The sequence below is a fragment of the Podarcis cretensis genome (assembly GCF_951804945.1).
Source record: "Podarcis cretensis genome assembly, chromosome: Z".
Taxonomy (NCBI): Eukaryota; Metazoa; Chordata; class Lepidosauria; order Squamata; family Lacertidae; genus Podarcis; species Podarcis cretensis.
Genome location: NC_137184.1, coordinates 14,504,656 through 14,520,026, shown reverse-complemented (window position 1 = coordinate 14,520,026; position 15,371 = coordinate 14,504,656). Strand labels below are relative to the sequence as shown.

Below are 15,371 nucleotides of genomic sequence, written 5' to 3'. Positions count from 1 at the left end.
GCGTACACACACCCCGGTTGCCCGGGGTGATGCGTGTAACAATTGCTCCGGCCGCTTGCCTCCAGCAAGGAGCCGGCGAGTGCCAACAACAGCCAGCGCCCGCGGCGGAGGCGGCTTCGGGACATGCACAATCGGGGAAAGGAGCGGAGGGAGGAGGAAGCCTGAAGCTGCAGTCGGAGAGACAAGTTAATGACATTCCTGTCTCCGACCTACCTCACAGGGTTCTTGGGAAGGCTGCGGAGTTGACGCGCGCGCTTTGCGCTGAGAACATTCTAAAACGGCGTTTGAACGGGAAAGGGGCCGGAGGTCAGTGTCAGAGCGGCGTCGTGGCAGACAGAAGGTCTCAGGTTCAACCACCAGCATCTCCCCTGCCGGGCTGATGGGAGTTGCAGTCCAAAACATCTGGAGGGCACCAGGTTAGGGAAGCCTGATCTAAGGCACACAGACACACAGACCCATCTCTCTGGGAAGAACTGCAAAGCCCAGAAGGGCACCCCACTGGTGTAACTCAGTTTATTCAGTTGGTCTCCAGTTCTCAAACTTGTGTGCCAGAAGAGAACTGTAAATCGAAACAGGTTAAACAACAAAAGGTTCCTGGGAATCCTGGGAATAACGAAAAGGCTCTCCGGTATGTTGCTGCTCTGGACTGACATTCAGTCTGCGTCTGCTAGGGCTAGGTAACTCTGTTCGGTCCCTGAACCAGGTATATCTCTCTCATTCAATACCTCCTGGTGCAGGAACAAAGCAGATTTGCTTGCTCTAAGAGATGGGTGTCTATTGTGTCTGGGCTGACCAAATCAGGGGCAGGAGATGTTCGAAACAGCAACTTATTATTTTTTGTTTTACTGTTTAGTTTTAACTTTTATTGTCATTTTTCATAACAGAAGGGTTGCAGGCATAAGCAAATGCAAAATGCAGCAAAAACGATGGTAAAAATAATTAAGGATACTGAAGAACGGGAGGGGGGAACAACATAGTGTGCAATGCAGCATAGAACAACTATTGCATGTAGAAGAGTCAATTTAGTGCTCAATAAATTTAGTTCTCTGCATGTTTACCTGTAAAACAGGAAGTTCAGTGGGCTGTGCCAGTCAAGTTTACATAAGAGAATAAACATCCCACACTGAATAGAAGTGATCTATTTTAGATGCACCATTAAAGACTCTGTTGTGTGTCCGAATTTCTAACAGTACAATGTCCCATACCTTTCCTAGACACTCCTCTCAGGAAGGAGGTAAGTGGATGAGACTGGCTAATTCTTATACAAACCATTCTGGGCATCAGTTTCTGACCTGCCTATGTTTGAAGGAGTTGATATGCAACCCTAGCCCTTGTGCCAAGGTTATATTCCCTACATCCCCCCATCCTGAAGAATAGGAAGTTTTTCTTGCCCTGTGTCACCAGATACCTACCTACACACATGCACACGCCCTCTCCACCTTCCACTTGGAGAGGGCCAATGAAACCTGGAGACTCCGGGTCAGACCCAAAGACCTGGCAAACCTAAACCCCAGACCAATCTAGATAGGGAGCCACAGTACATTCTATAAATGTCCGTGTCCCCCAATCTCAGCTTAGAAATGTGCATGATCCTCCATGCTAGAAAAGCCACCACCACTTCTAGAATCCTGTCTCCCCCAATAGGTGCAAGCAAGCAAAGGTTAACATCAGCTGCAGGAGCCCCTCATTCCAACGTCTATCAAGCTAGCCTTTGCGTTTAATGACCAGGAGGAAATCTGAAGTCACTTGGGCCACTGTTTTATGCTAGCCAAGAGGAGGCTTCTGTCCCCTCGGTCTTTTTATGGCATCACAGTTGATGCATTGCCGCATTATGTTTACAATCGACTCACTAGGGTTTATGGCACCTGATTGTCAGTCAGTCTTTCCTGGACTGGAGGTCTGTTTCTGCTGTATCATTACAACCATATTGACTTACTGTTTGGGGATCAGGGGCTGCAGAGTTAGATTGTGATATATCTTTCCCACTCTCCCTTTAAACACACACACACACACACACACACATATCTTGCAACTGGGCTCTTCTATGGCAAGATAGCTTCGGGTGGCCGCAAATGGATAAGCACCAATAATCGAACCACCTGGGAAGTTGTTAGTGTTAAGATCAAGCTTCTCCATCAAATGAGAAGATGGGTGGGATATGAAGCAAACATATATTTAGAAGATTGCAATCTGCTGACTGTATATTCAGAAGTTACGGAAAGTAACCTGGCATGTGGGGGAAAGGGGAAAAAACTTATTCCACACTCTTTATCATTTTGGTCACACTCTAGCATGACCAACAGACAAAACTCAGGATGGGGCTGTTTGTTATCCTTATTTGTTGTTATACTTCCACCCCACTTTTCCTCCAAGAAGTTCAGCAGTGTACACAGTTATCCCCCTTTTATCCTCACAACAACCCTGCAAGGTAGCCTAATAATTTTATTTTATTTATTTTATTTTTTTGTATGCCACCCATCTGCCTGGGGTGCCCCAGCCACTCTAGGTGACTTCCAGAAAAATATAAAAACACAATAAATATTAAATACTTCCCCATACAGAGCTGCCTTTAGATGTCTTCTAAAAGTAATGTAGTTGTTTATCTCTTTAACATTTGATGGGAGGGCATTCCACAGGGTGGGCGCTACTACCAAGAAGGTCCTCTGCCTGGTTTCCTGTAACTTTGCTTCTCACAGTGAGGGAACCGCCAGAAGGCCCTCGGTGCTGGACCTCAGTGTCTGGGCTGAACAATGGGGGTGGAGACACTCCTTCAGGCATAATGGGCCAAGGCCGTTTAGGGCTTTAAAGGTCAGCACCAACACTTTAAATTGTGCTTGGAAATGTACTGACTCCATTTTGGAAACCTATTTTGTAACTAAGTATTATTACCTGCATACCACTTTGAAGTATTTGCTGCCTGCACTGAAATGTAAGTAAACCATATTGTTTTTACTAAAACATGTGGTTCAGTCTTAACAATGGGGACAGAGAGGGAAGAAAGCTCAGCAAATCAAAAATAAAGAGGGATAATAGGTGTAATTGTCAAATCCTTATCTTCCAGTAAGCTGCAAAAGCACATAAGTATTTTTACTCTGCTAAAAGGGCTTCATAGCCTGTTTACTTTCTTCCACACACATGGGACAAGGGGTTTAAATTTTAATTTATGGATTTAATCCTCAATCCATCCCCATCAGGGCTACTGTGGGAATTAAATGAGATGGGGAAATATCATGCATGCTATCTTGAGTTCCTTTTGTGGGGAGGGGGGAATATAGGCTATAATAATTCAATGAACAAATAGGTAATAAAAAGTACTAGGTCTAATTCCATTCAGATAGTGCAAGAGGACAATGCAGGTGTCAACATTTATGCAGGTAATTATGAAAGGAAATAGCGATCACAACTACCGGTATAAGGCATGTACTGGCTTTATAAAAGCCTGTTTGTTTGTTTGTTTGTTTGTTTCGTTTCTATACCACTTTATATTTTGAAGAAAAATCTCAAAGCGGTTTACAGAATATTAAAACATCAATAAAACAATCTGAGGAAAGTAAAATTTAGAGTATACAGTCAAAGCAACATAATTAACAGAAAACTAAAATATCTTGAAGATTTCAAAATAAAACTACAAAGGAGGTCAACTACAGAATACATATTTAACACAAACAAAGTTGACAAAAAAAATCTTAAACATTTCAAAATAAAGCATTGCTAAGGAAAGTCAAATATAAAATGCACATTTAAAACAGCATAATTAACAAGAGAATAAAATATTATAAGCATGACACGGCTGTTAGGCATGCACAAAAAGATGGGGCAAAAGAAATAGTTGTTGTCAGGCATAGCGATGTCACTCTGGTCTCACAGGAGCCTCTTTAGTAGAGCTGGTGAGTCTGGGCCCTACCCGCTAAGCCAGATGGAAAGGGCCTTGTAGGGAGAGGCCCTTTACGACTCACAGCTGGGCGAAGAGATTAAACAAATGTCTCCTTGTTTCTTCCAAATCCTAGGAGCAGGGGAAAATGAATGAAATCAAGGAGAGCCTGCGGAATATCGAACAGACTTACAAGATCTTCCAGCAACAGCAGTTCACCTTCATTACTGCACTGGAACACACCCGAGAGAATGCCCATGACAAAATCAAGCCTGTGTCAAGCATCGGACAGGTATGGAGAGATCCCAGAACTAGGGGATGAGGGAGAAATCCAGTTCAGGCCATAGCTCAGAGGTAAAGCATCTGCTTTGGTTACAGAAGGTCTCAGGTTCAAACCGCCATGGCATCTCCAGGTAGGGCTGGGAGAGATTCCTCCCTGAAACCTTGGAGAGTCGTTGCCAGTCAGTATAGACAGTGATGTACCAAGGGCCTGACTCTGTGTAAGGCAGCTTCCTAGGTTTCTCTGTTTTTACAGGTGACTCTACTTAATGCATACTTTCCAGTGCAATTTTAGAAAACCAAAATGCAGCCTCCCTTCGAAATCTGTGCTTCTCTGAATTGTGTGATGCAGGTCCAAAAATGTGCCAAGAAATTATGAACATAGGTAACTAGGGTGAAGAGTGCATAAATGTACATTATATAAATGAAAAGTGCATGCAAAATGCATCACTTTAGGGGAAATTCATATATTTAGACAAAATTGCATATATATTAGGATAAATTTGCACTAAAATGCTTATGAATTTTCATGAGGACTTAAAAATAATAATCGCAAACTGATGGTGAGAATTGAAACCAATATACTGAAATGGACAGATTCGCCCATCCTAGTTTTTTTTCTCTTCCCCCTGATTTCCCCTCCCCCTATTAATCTTTATTAAATTTTAAAACACATAAAAATTAAAAATTACACCTGTCTAAACAAAAAAACCAATAAATCAAGACTTCCATAGTGTATACCATTTCTAAAACATATCCATTATGGATGTTTGAGTGCAAAATAAATTACAAGGTTTTAACATAAAGATTCAAACATTATTTGCTTTTTTAGTTAATCATGTAAGAAGGAAAGGAGAGCCTATGTCAACCAAACCTTCCTATATATCTTACTGGATTGGGGGGGGGGGGGAGGACTTATACAAACACAAAATAAAGACCTGAACCAATTGACCCAAATTACAAAATAGGAGATTTAAACTAAACATTAGGAAGAACTTTCTGATGGTAAGGGTTGTGGAAAAGACTCACTTGGGAGCTGGTGGATTCTCCTTCCTTGGAGGTTTTTAAGCAAAGGCTGGATGGCCATCTGTCATGGATACTTTAGTTGAGATTCCTGCATTGCAGGGCACTGGACTAGATGAAACTTGGGGCTCCTTTCCAACTCTACAATTCTGATTCTAGGAACAAACATAGTATGCTAACTAAAACAAAACATAGACTTGGTGTCTACTCACAAACTCTAGCATTACAATCATGGGTAGGGAAACAAAGGCCCCGGTGCCGGATCTGGGCCAATCGCCTTCTAAATCGGCCCTGCGGATGGTCTGGGAACCAGCCTATTTTTATGTGAGTAGTATGTGCCCTTTTATTTAAAATGCATCTCTGGGTTATTTGTGGGGCATAGAAATTTGTTCATTTATTATTATTTTTTTAAATATAGTCCGGCCTCCCACAAGGTCTGAGGGACAGTGGACCAGCCCCCTACTGAAAAAGTTTGCTGACCCCTGATTACAATGAAAGCAAGAGGGGTGGAAACAGTTTCACATCTTCACAGTGAAAATTATAAACCCTATGTGCTGTTTTCTTCTCAACAACCATAGTTTTCAAACCAGCAACCAACAGTAGTGTTTGAGAACTGTATCCAGCAACATAGATTTTGGGTTCACCTATCCTTGAGTGCAATTAATAAATCCTTTGGCCCATTGAAAGAAATGCGGTTAATCCATCATAACCATCTCTTTTTCATAGATGATTGAGGACATACTGTACTGTCCTGTGCTGCTCCTTGGTAAATCTGGAATCCATAATGTATTATAGCAACAGCTTTTTCCCATCTCTCTCTCTCTCTCTCTCTCTCTCTCTCTCTCTCTCTGACACACACACCACTTTCCCTCACCCCACAGTGTGCGTCCCCATGGTGTAACTATAACTTTGGAAACCGCCTATTAAAAATAATGGCTATGTGTCAAAAGTGGAATGATGAATGAAGACCCTGCCTCTCCCTCCTTGGGGGACACACAGATTCTTTCTGAGTTGTACTAACGTGGAAAAATGTGTCAGCTCTTAAGTGATCAGTCTTGGAATATTTCTCTTTTAAAAATAAATAAATAAAACGACCTCATTTTTCACACTTCCAGTTCGCAATAACATTTAGACCTGGGGAAGGGGAGTCACATAATAAGCATTCCACATGAAGAACATGCTTTTTTAAAAGCAGGCTGATCTCTTGCTAGTCATTTCAAAGTTATCCCTTTCCCAAGGGAAGCCTTTACAATGTTTACAGAGTAGTCTTTTAAAAAAAGAGAGGAAAGTGCTACGGAGCCCTTTATTCTCTTTGTGATAATCTGCTTATTTACAAATGTACAGTTAAGGCAGAAGTGCAGAAACAAGCAGACAGGAGGTACCAAGCAACAGCATATTGTTCCCTCCACCCCAACCGAATCCAAATATTTGTTTCTTTCTGGGTCGCCATGTATATTTGTCCCCTCCTACCTGCTCAAATCCATTTTTTCTTCGCCTTCTAATGCTCCATGTATACTCATACTCTAGATGTCCAGAACTTTGAAAGGTAATTTTTTGAAAAGCAAGCAGTTCTTGTTCAGGTGTGGCATGTCCAAACAGAACTAATTTCTGTTCATCTTCATCCCTCTGCAAAACAAGCAAACTCAGTTCAAGTTCATCCAAATGATCTTCGGCAGAAAGAAGAAAAAACGATATTCAGAATGTTGCAAGCTGATCTGCCAAAGTATTAAATATACTTAAGACTAAGAAAAAAATTAAAACACACACATACAGTGGAATGTGAACGGCTTATTTCCCTCCAAAATTATTATATTTTTAAGTTAAAGGCTGAATGAGTCTAAGAAGTTAAAAACACATGGTCCGTCTAGCTCCCCACAGACTGGCAGCAGCCCTCCAGGGTTTCAGACAGTCAGCCTCTCCCAGCCCTACCTGGAGATGCTGGGGACTGAACCTGTGCTCTGCTGCTTCAAGTCATTTGCAGCAGAGGCTGAAATAAACAGGGATATTAGAAGCTGCCTTTTCACTGCATTATATTTTTGGTCCATCTCGTAGTAGTATTGCCTACAATGATTGGCAGTGGCTCTCTAGGGTTCCCAGCCCTACCTGGAGATGCTAGAGATTGAACCCAGGACTTTCTGCATGCAAAGCAGGTGAGCCACAACCCTTCCCCACAGGACACCAGATGGCAGACGACTGGCCTAACGTGTAATACATATGTACTTAAGTCACAGGTAGCCAGTGGCGCCATCCAAATGTTATTGACTACATTCCTATCAGCCCCACCCACCCACCCCAGCCAGTGTGGTCAGTGATCAGGGAGCTAGCCCTGAACGTGGATGATGGGAATTGTAGTCCAACATCATCTGGGGACCCAAGGTTGGGGAAAGTCTGCCTTAAAGTGCTGCTTCTCTCTGTCCTTTAACCTCCCCACTTGTAAGTTGGGCCACACACAAACACACTCACAGGCCTACTAAGCCGGGCTGTCGTAATAAGGTTCCCCAAGATAAATAAGGTACTTCAGACAAGCACTTTGTAGTAGTAGTAAAGCACAGGTGTGAGGAATCAGCTAAAGATTCTTTAACAACCAGGAATGGTCAAAGGTTCAAGCATCTGCCTTCCACCTTTTGGGAAGGAACAGGCATCCTCAGAGACCCTACAGCAAGTAACATGCACAGTTATTTTGATCTATTCCTTCCATTAGGGAATGTACGTGGCAACAGCTCTCCATCTTGGCGGTGTGGCCGAGCTCAAAATCTGGTGGGGCCACTTAAAAAGGAAGGAGGAGGGGAGTTCACTCAGACCTGCCTGGGCAACCTTGGCCCTTTTCCGCTGAGTCTGTCATCCCGGGACTCAATTAAGCAGAGCCACTGCGAGTGGCTTCTGTTGCGCAGTGAGCTTGCCTGTCCACTAACGGCTGACCCGAGACTGCCAAGCAGCCAATTGAGGATACAGATTTGCAGCAGGTGACCAGCCTGAACCGGATTAAAGCCAGCAACCTCTGCACCCCATTATCTTTTCCCTGCAACAACCCCCACCCCCACCCCCATCCCACCCTGTTTGCATTCTCTTGCGTGGAAAAGGCAAAGTAACAAAAAAAATATAAGCACAGGAGGTGACAGTATTTGTCTCCAAATGATTGTCAGGACTAGAAAATAACTCCTTTTTGCAGGTTCAGTGTCCTAGTTCCTGGTAGTTGTCCTGGATTTAGGTAGAACTGTATAACTCTATTTTATTGTTTTTTTGAGGATCATTTTATCCAAGGCACCTAGATTATTTTGCTTGTTTAAAAGCATTTATATACAGCTTAGGAAAATAGGAAGCTGACTTATACTGAATCAGACCTATTGGCCCATCTAGCTCAGTACTGCCTACACTGACTGGCAGCAGCTCTCTGGGGTTTCAGGCAGGAATCTCTCCCAGACCTACCTAGAGAAGCTATTGAGGATTGAACCAGGGGCTTTCTGCATGGCAAAGCAGATGCTCTGTCACTGAGCTACAGTCCTTCCCCAAAGCTTAATTGTTCAAAAATCTCTAAGCAATGCATACACTAATATAGATATATCATTCAAACTAAAACTAAAACCAGAAAAACTGCAAGCTTCTTTGGAGAGATGAAGGATCTCTGGCTGCAGCCATCATGCATACAGTGGAAGAGAAGGCTGGGTTAAGCCCCATCCAAACAAGGAAGGAGATGAATCACACAAACTTTGGCTGTGTGTTCCAGGAAAGTTTTCCAAAGCCCATTAGGACAGGGGTATGGAACTCAGGCCTGGAGGCCAGGTGTGCCCCCCCCCAGGCCATTCTATCTGCCCCTTGGACACCCCCCTCCCAGAGCATGCTCCCCGATAGCCCTGCTTTGCATCCTCCTTGAATGCTTTCGCCTGGCCATAAAAGCATCCTTTTACTCTGAACCTAAGCCTCTTGCCTACCTAACCTCACGCTCAATTAAGACTACATAGAACCTTTATTCTCAATAATGATGGAACTCACAGGTGGAGAATACCTTTCTTCTCTATATATCTTTATTATTTGTAAAGGGAATATTTGTATAAGTGAAAACTTTACTATCCCTTTGGAGTTGCGCTGTGTCTTTGTACTTTTGTCCTTGGAGGCTGTGATGATTTATGGTTTTACACTTTTGACTTTGTTTTCTTTCCATTTTATTAACTTTGCACTTGTTTTTTCTGTTAACATTTTTTTTTAAAAAAAGAGCTGCTGATTCTGAAATTCATATAGACTTCCACCATGTTAGCTCAAACCCTGCCCTTGCCAGCTGGTATAACTCGCCATCCTTCCCCCTTGTGTGTCCGGCAGGTGCAGACCTACACGGACCATTACTGCAACAACTCCACTGACAAACGTATCCTGCTCCTGTTCCTCAGCATCTGCAGCGACTTGAACAAACTTTGCCAACGGCTGGAATCCCTACACCCTGGTAACAGTGTCACCAATGCCCTCTTGGACAAGTGCAAAACGTTGGTGAGCCACAGCAATGACCTCAGTGGGATCAGAGCCAAGTAGGTATTTATTTGTAGAGCATGGGCTGGCTGGGGCTGGTGGGGACTGTCACCCAAAACATCTGGAGGGAGCCAAGTTGGCTAATGCCATCATAGCAACATAGGAAACTGCCATATGTCTTGTCCTTCATCTGAAAACAAAGCAACATTCCAGTCTTCATTATTCTGAACAGCAGCATAAAAAGCTGCTATAAACCAAGTCAGACCCACTGATCCATCTAGCTCAGTATTGTATACACTGGCAGGCAGTGGCACCCCACAATTTTGGGCAGGAAACATTCTCAGCCCTAGCTAGAGATGGCAAAGACTGAACCTATGGCCTTCTGTATGAAAAGCTGGTGCTCTACTACTGAGCTGTAAGTGCTCCTGATGAACACATGAAACTGCTTTATACAGAGCCAGACCTTGGTCCATCTAGCTCAGTATTGTCTACACTGATGCACAGAGGTTCCTCAGGTTTCAGATAAGAGTATATCCCAGCCTTCCTGGAGATGTCGGGAATTGTACCTGGGATCATCTGCATGCAAAGCAAGATGTTCTGTCACCGAGTTGTGGCATTTCCCCTGAAAGCCAGGATTCCAGTCCTGATGGTTCTGAATTAAAGGATGATTTAAATAGGCATGTAGGGAGCTGCTTTCTGCTGAATCTCCATCTAGCTCAGAATTGTCTACACCAGAGCTTTCCAAACTTTTCAGGTTGGTGACAAACCTTTTAGACAAGCATCATTTCACAACACAGTAATTCAGTTTTGCTAGCAAACCAGAGGTTAAACTAACCCCTTTCCAGCCCCAGGAGGAGGGCGAGGAGTATTCACATGACACACTTACACACTGCAGCCGACACACAGTTTGGAAAGCTCTGGTCTACACTGACTAGCAGCGCCTCTCCAGGGTTTCAGAAGGGATGCCTCCCCCAGCCCTAGCTGGAAATGTCAGTGGGGCTTGAACCCGGGACTTCCTGTATGCAGAACAGATGCTTTACCATTGAACTACAGCCCTTCCCCCATAATAATAATAATAATAATAATAATAATAATAATAATTTATTATTTATATCCCGCCCATCTGGCTGGGCCTTCCCAGCCACTCTGGGCGGCTTCCATAAAAACCAAAACCAAATATAACATAATTAAATAAGATTCCAGTGCTCCTGGTTCTAAATAAAAGGATCATGTATATAAGAAGTTGTCTGCTGAGTCAGATCATTGTTCCATATAGCTCAGTCTGCACTGATTGGCTGAAGCTCTTCAGCTTTTCACTCAGAGATCTCTCCTGCCTCTACCTGGAGACACCAGGAATTAAACCTGTGAACTTCTGCCCATAACTGCACTACAGCCCTTCCCCATTATATAAAAACATAGGAAGCTGCCTTACATTGAGTCAGACCATTGGGGTTCATCTAGCTCAGTACTGTCTACAACAGCATCTTTTAACCTTGGGTCCCAGATGATGTTTGACTAAAACTCCCATCATCCCTGACCATTGGTCATGCTAGCTAAGAATGATGAGAGATATAGTCCAACAACAACGGGGAACCCAAGGTTGAGAAAGGCTGCTCTATACTGACTGGCAGTGGCTGTGTAGTGTTCCATATAGGCAGCTCTCCCAGAACTACCTGAAGAGCTTCACTCATAGATTTAACTTTTTGAGACACATGGGGGAAGAGGTGTATCACACAGAAGGGGCTTGGCTTTCCCCTACTCCAACCTGTTGTCAATCCAAGGAGGAAGGCCTACAAATAGTTGAAGGGGGGTATTGTTCTGTAACCGCCACAGTAGAATAGTGGAAAATTTAAAAGTGCAGGATCCCCTTTTGAGATTATGAAATTATCCTGTAAAATTATATAATAATGATGATGATGATGATGATGCAGGATGCATTCCAACAGTCGCAGATTTCCATGTTTTCTGTGCATGAACACAGCCAAATGATTTTGAGTGCTTCAGTATCTTATTTTGGAGTGACTTAAGTTGTGTTTTTATTGACAATCCATTGTACATAACAGAACTAGTACATCCTTCTCTTAAAACTGAGGAACCTTTTCCCAGTGTTCCTAAATGCTCAACTTTTAGGACAACTCCTTGGTGTCCTTCCAGTGCATCTTATCCAGAGGGACTCTAGGAGACCATCCTCAGTAGCTGACTCACCTCCTTTCACTCTGATTGGCCTCCAATCAGCAGCACAAAGAGGCTTTTTATCAGTGCCAGAAAAGTTCCCCTTTTATGCCGATTGGATAGCTCTAGAATGCTGAAGACAAGAACTGTTGCAGAAATAGTAATGGGTTTCAGGGCCACTCATGACCAGGGCTGATGAAGGTGGAGGGGAAGCCAGTACAAGAGGGTCAGAAGGTGACCCAGGGCCTGACTATATTGCATATATTTTTGTCTTGGTTGTATCATTATTTATCCATTGTTTCTGACATCCATTGAAAAACCGCTTGCAAACTTATGCTTGTGAACCAAGCATTCCCATTTATTTCTGACTCTGTATGAACATTAGCTTCTGTGCATTGACAGTAGGACAACAAAGCCTCATCTTATTATGCACAGTCACCTCTGTATGTTTTCATAAGCGAATTCTGTGTGAATACAACAAAGTTGTCGCGTGATGCACATCATGTTGCCTTACATGTACAAGTTCAACATTTAAAGTATTTGGTTAATTCAGCTGAGATCACGTGGGTGCTTCTATTACTGATATTAGCTGTTGGGACCTTAATGTTCTCAGCTGGCACATGAATATTATACAGTGGTACCTCAGGTTGAGTACTTAATTCGTTCCGGAGGTCCGTTCTTAACCTGAAACTGTTCTTAACCTGAAGCACCACTTTAGCTAATGGGGCCTCCTGCTGCCGCCGCGCCGCCGGAGCACAATTTCTGTTCTCATCCTGAAGCAAAGTTCTTAACCCGAGGTACTATTTCTGGGTTAGCAGAGTCTGTAACCTGAAGGGTATGTAACCTGAAGCGTATGTAACCCGGGGTACCACTGTATTTATTATTAGCACACACATGAGATCACACTCATTATTATTTTTATATCCCTTGTAAAGATTTTTAGCCACTCTGCCCTTGCTGCAGGCTGTGCAAAAAAAAAAAAACACCACCAGGGCCCAAATCTTCTCTCAGTGGCCCTGCCCACGACCCCAAACCACTGAACTGCCATTGACTGTACCAATGCCTTTTGGCCTTCTCCTCCCCGCCACCCCCAAATGTCCAACAGGTACCCTCACGATGTTGTGAACCACCTCAGCTGCGATGAAGCCCGGAACCATTACGGCGGTGTGGTGAGCCTCATCCCCATCGTCCTCGACAGCATGAAGGAGTGGGTGGCTCACACTGAGAAGCTCCCGCGGAACATGTTACACAGTGTGAGTGCCCGGAAGGCCGCCGTCTACAACCAGGCAGAGCTCCCCATTCGCCGTGTGGGCGACCGCGACCACTTAGGCCGGCCCGCTTTCACCACCGAGGGCACTCAGACCTACATTAGCTTGACAGAAAAGGCCAGGGAGAGGGAGGACAGGAGGGTTAAGCTAAAGCAACTAGGTGGCCTAGGCAGGGCCATCCGGAAGTTTCTCGACGGGCCCTGGAGACCGCCTGGCAAACACGCATTTTAAAAAAAGAGAGAGAGAGTAAAGACCAAAAAAAGAAAAAGAAAGCAGCCTGCTCGCTTAGCATCCGGCGATTAAAACAGTCTCCCTATATTTGCTTCAGTTATGCCCTTTCCTGAGGGGGAAAGAAAGAGATACATCTGCTTTGGTAGCGACAAGCATGATCTATCTTATCCCTTTCTTGGAGCAGGTCACCCTCAGATGAAGATACTTTAGCCTCAGCAGTGTTCGAGTAATCCCAGGTTTAGAGCAGACCAGGCCTATAGAATTAATGGCCTACTGTGGTGAAATTAGGCCACCACCAAATACTGGTGTGGTGTCCGCCAGGCACTTAATGATACCTCAAGTTGTGGGAAGGCAGGGGAAGGGTTAGTGGGTCACCATATCAGAGCACAGGGTTTTGATTCACCTTGACAGCTGCCCCTCTTCTGCACTTCTTATAGGCTTGAGTGTTACATGTCTGCCCAGTGTGAACCTCTGGCCAAATCATAACTCTAACATGGGTTACTTATTTAGCTGGGGAAAGAGGTGGTAAAACAACCAGAGAAAGGAGGATCCATCCACACAGACATTTTTGAGAGGGTGGAAATACCCTTAAAAACAAACAAAAAACTTAGAGCTCACTACTACCTGGAACCAGTTAAACCAGGATACACTGAGTTTCTGGAAGCACTGAATTTGGTTGAGTAAAGCTTTTTGACATACAGAAGGAAAAGCACAGGGCAGGAGAGGAGTATTTTTGTACTTAAGTAAGATTCCAGGTCACCTCAGGAGACTTGGACCACTTTTCAAGGCAGAATTGCACTTTAAAAAAAAAATTTAAGCACCTCTGGAAAAATGAGGGCTTGACTTCTCACAGAAACATAAAAAAAGAGGGGGAAAACACATTTCCAGCATGCCAGGCCCTCTCTCCCTCTTGCAAACTCACACCAACTTCTGCCAGGGGTGGGGTAGGGAATATCCATTGTTTTCAAGAAATGGAGCATTTTAACATTAGATCTTGTCAGTACAACTCAACTCCTTTTGTCTGATTGTTTTTTTTTCCCCTCCTCGCAGGATCCTTAGCTCCTGTTTTTTTGCCTCTTGCCGGAAGATGCTTCTGAATAAAGCTGTTTCCCCTGCAAGTGCAGCTCGTTGCTAGAATTATAGAGGTGTTTTCGTGATCAAATTACTAAAGGAAAATTATGCTGAGCCCGGGGATGGGGGTGGTAGAGAAGGGACAGGCAAACTTGAACCCCAGACCCAGGACTACCCTCACCCTCATTTTAAACCTATAAATCTACAACATGATACCCCCACATCTAATTACTATGACTTTTTTCTTCATCTCCCCAAGGTACACGCAGGAAATCTAGGCCCGAATCCAGTTCCTAGATTCTTCCCAGACACCCTCCCTCTACTACTTTTTGACTGTCCCATTTGGAGATTCCAGACAGGCAAAGGAATTTCATCACACAGTGCATCATTAAACTGTGGAACTCCTTTCCACATGAGGCAGTGATGGCCACCAATTTTGATGGCTTAAAAAAAAAAGATTAGATGAGATCATGGAGAGAACAAGGCTATCATGACTACTAGATATGTACTCCACTGTGTATCAGTTGCTGGGGGTGACAAGTGGCGAGAATGCTCTTGTGCTCAGTTCTTGCTTGCTGGCTTCCCACTGTAGCATCGGGTTGGCCACTGTGTAAATAAGATGGCAGACTAGATGAGTCGCTGGCCTGATGCAGCAGCCAGGCTCTTCTAACATTTTCTGTTATTCTAACATTTTCTGTTATTCTTTTCAGAATACTGCATGACTTTAAACTTCCTAGCCTGGGATAGTCTGAGCAGAAAGGTGGGTTTAAAAGCTGCAATAATAGTGGGAGAATGGTAGAAATGAATCCCAGTTCTCTGCAGGGGAGACTGGCCCATTAGGGTGAATGGGGCACTGCCCCACCAACATCAATCTTCCCTCAGCCACTCCCCACCTAGCTGTCTTCTTAGTTTGCAACCAGTTCAGGGGGTGGCACTTCCTGTCAGCTTTCTCCTCTTCGATCTGTGTGTTGCTCTTGTAAAACTCAGCTAAGGGAAGA

General features: G+C 44.0%; 1 protein-coding gene and 1 long non-coding RNA gene across 6 annotated transcripts; one reads left to right on the top strand and one right to left on the bottom strand.

Annotated features, from left to right (window-relative positions):
• The first annotated feature begins 56 nt into the window (after positions 1 to 56).
• Positions 57 to 14,420, top strand: SPACA9 (sperm acrosome associated 9). Of its 5 annotated transcripts, none has more exons than XM_079961475.1 (4): positions 57 to 185; positions 4,008 to 4,163; positions 9,488 to 9,690; positions 12,909 to 14,420. In XM_079961475.1, exons 2-4 carry the CDS (start codon positions 4,020 to 4,022, stop codon positions 13,300 to 13,302), a joined length of 741 nt encoding a protein of 246 aa, XP_079817601.1. In that variant the 5' UTR covers positions 57 to 185; positions 4,008 to 4,019; the 3' UTR covers positions 13,303 to 14,420. The 5 variants fall into 5 exon arrangements, with proteins under 5 accessions (XP_079817601.1, XP_079817603.1, XP_079817604.1 ...); XM_079961477.1 differs by having other exon boundaries at positions 167 to 306; XM_079961478.1 differs by lacking the exon at positions 57 to 185 and adding an exon at positions 277 to 416.
• Positions 3,020 to 7,418, bottom strand: LOC307207554. The gene is made up of 3 exons (XR_013834714.1): positions 6,644 to 7,418; positions 5,180 to 5,328; positions 3,020 to 4,003 (listed from the first exon to the last, which is right to left on the bottom strand). It is a non-coding gene; the product is annotated as an uncharacterized lncRNA (long non-coding RNA).
• Positions 14,421 to 15,371: the final 951 nt, after the last annotated feature.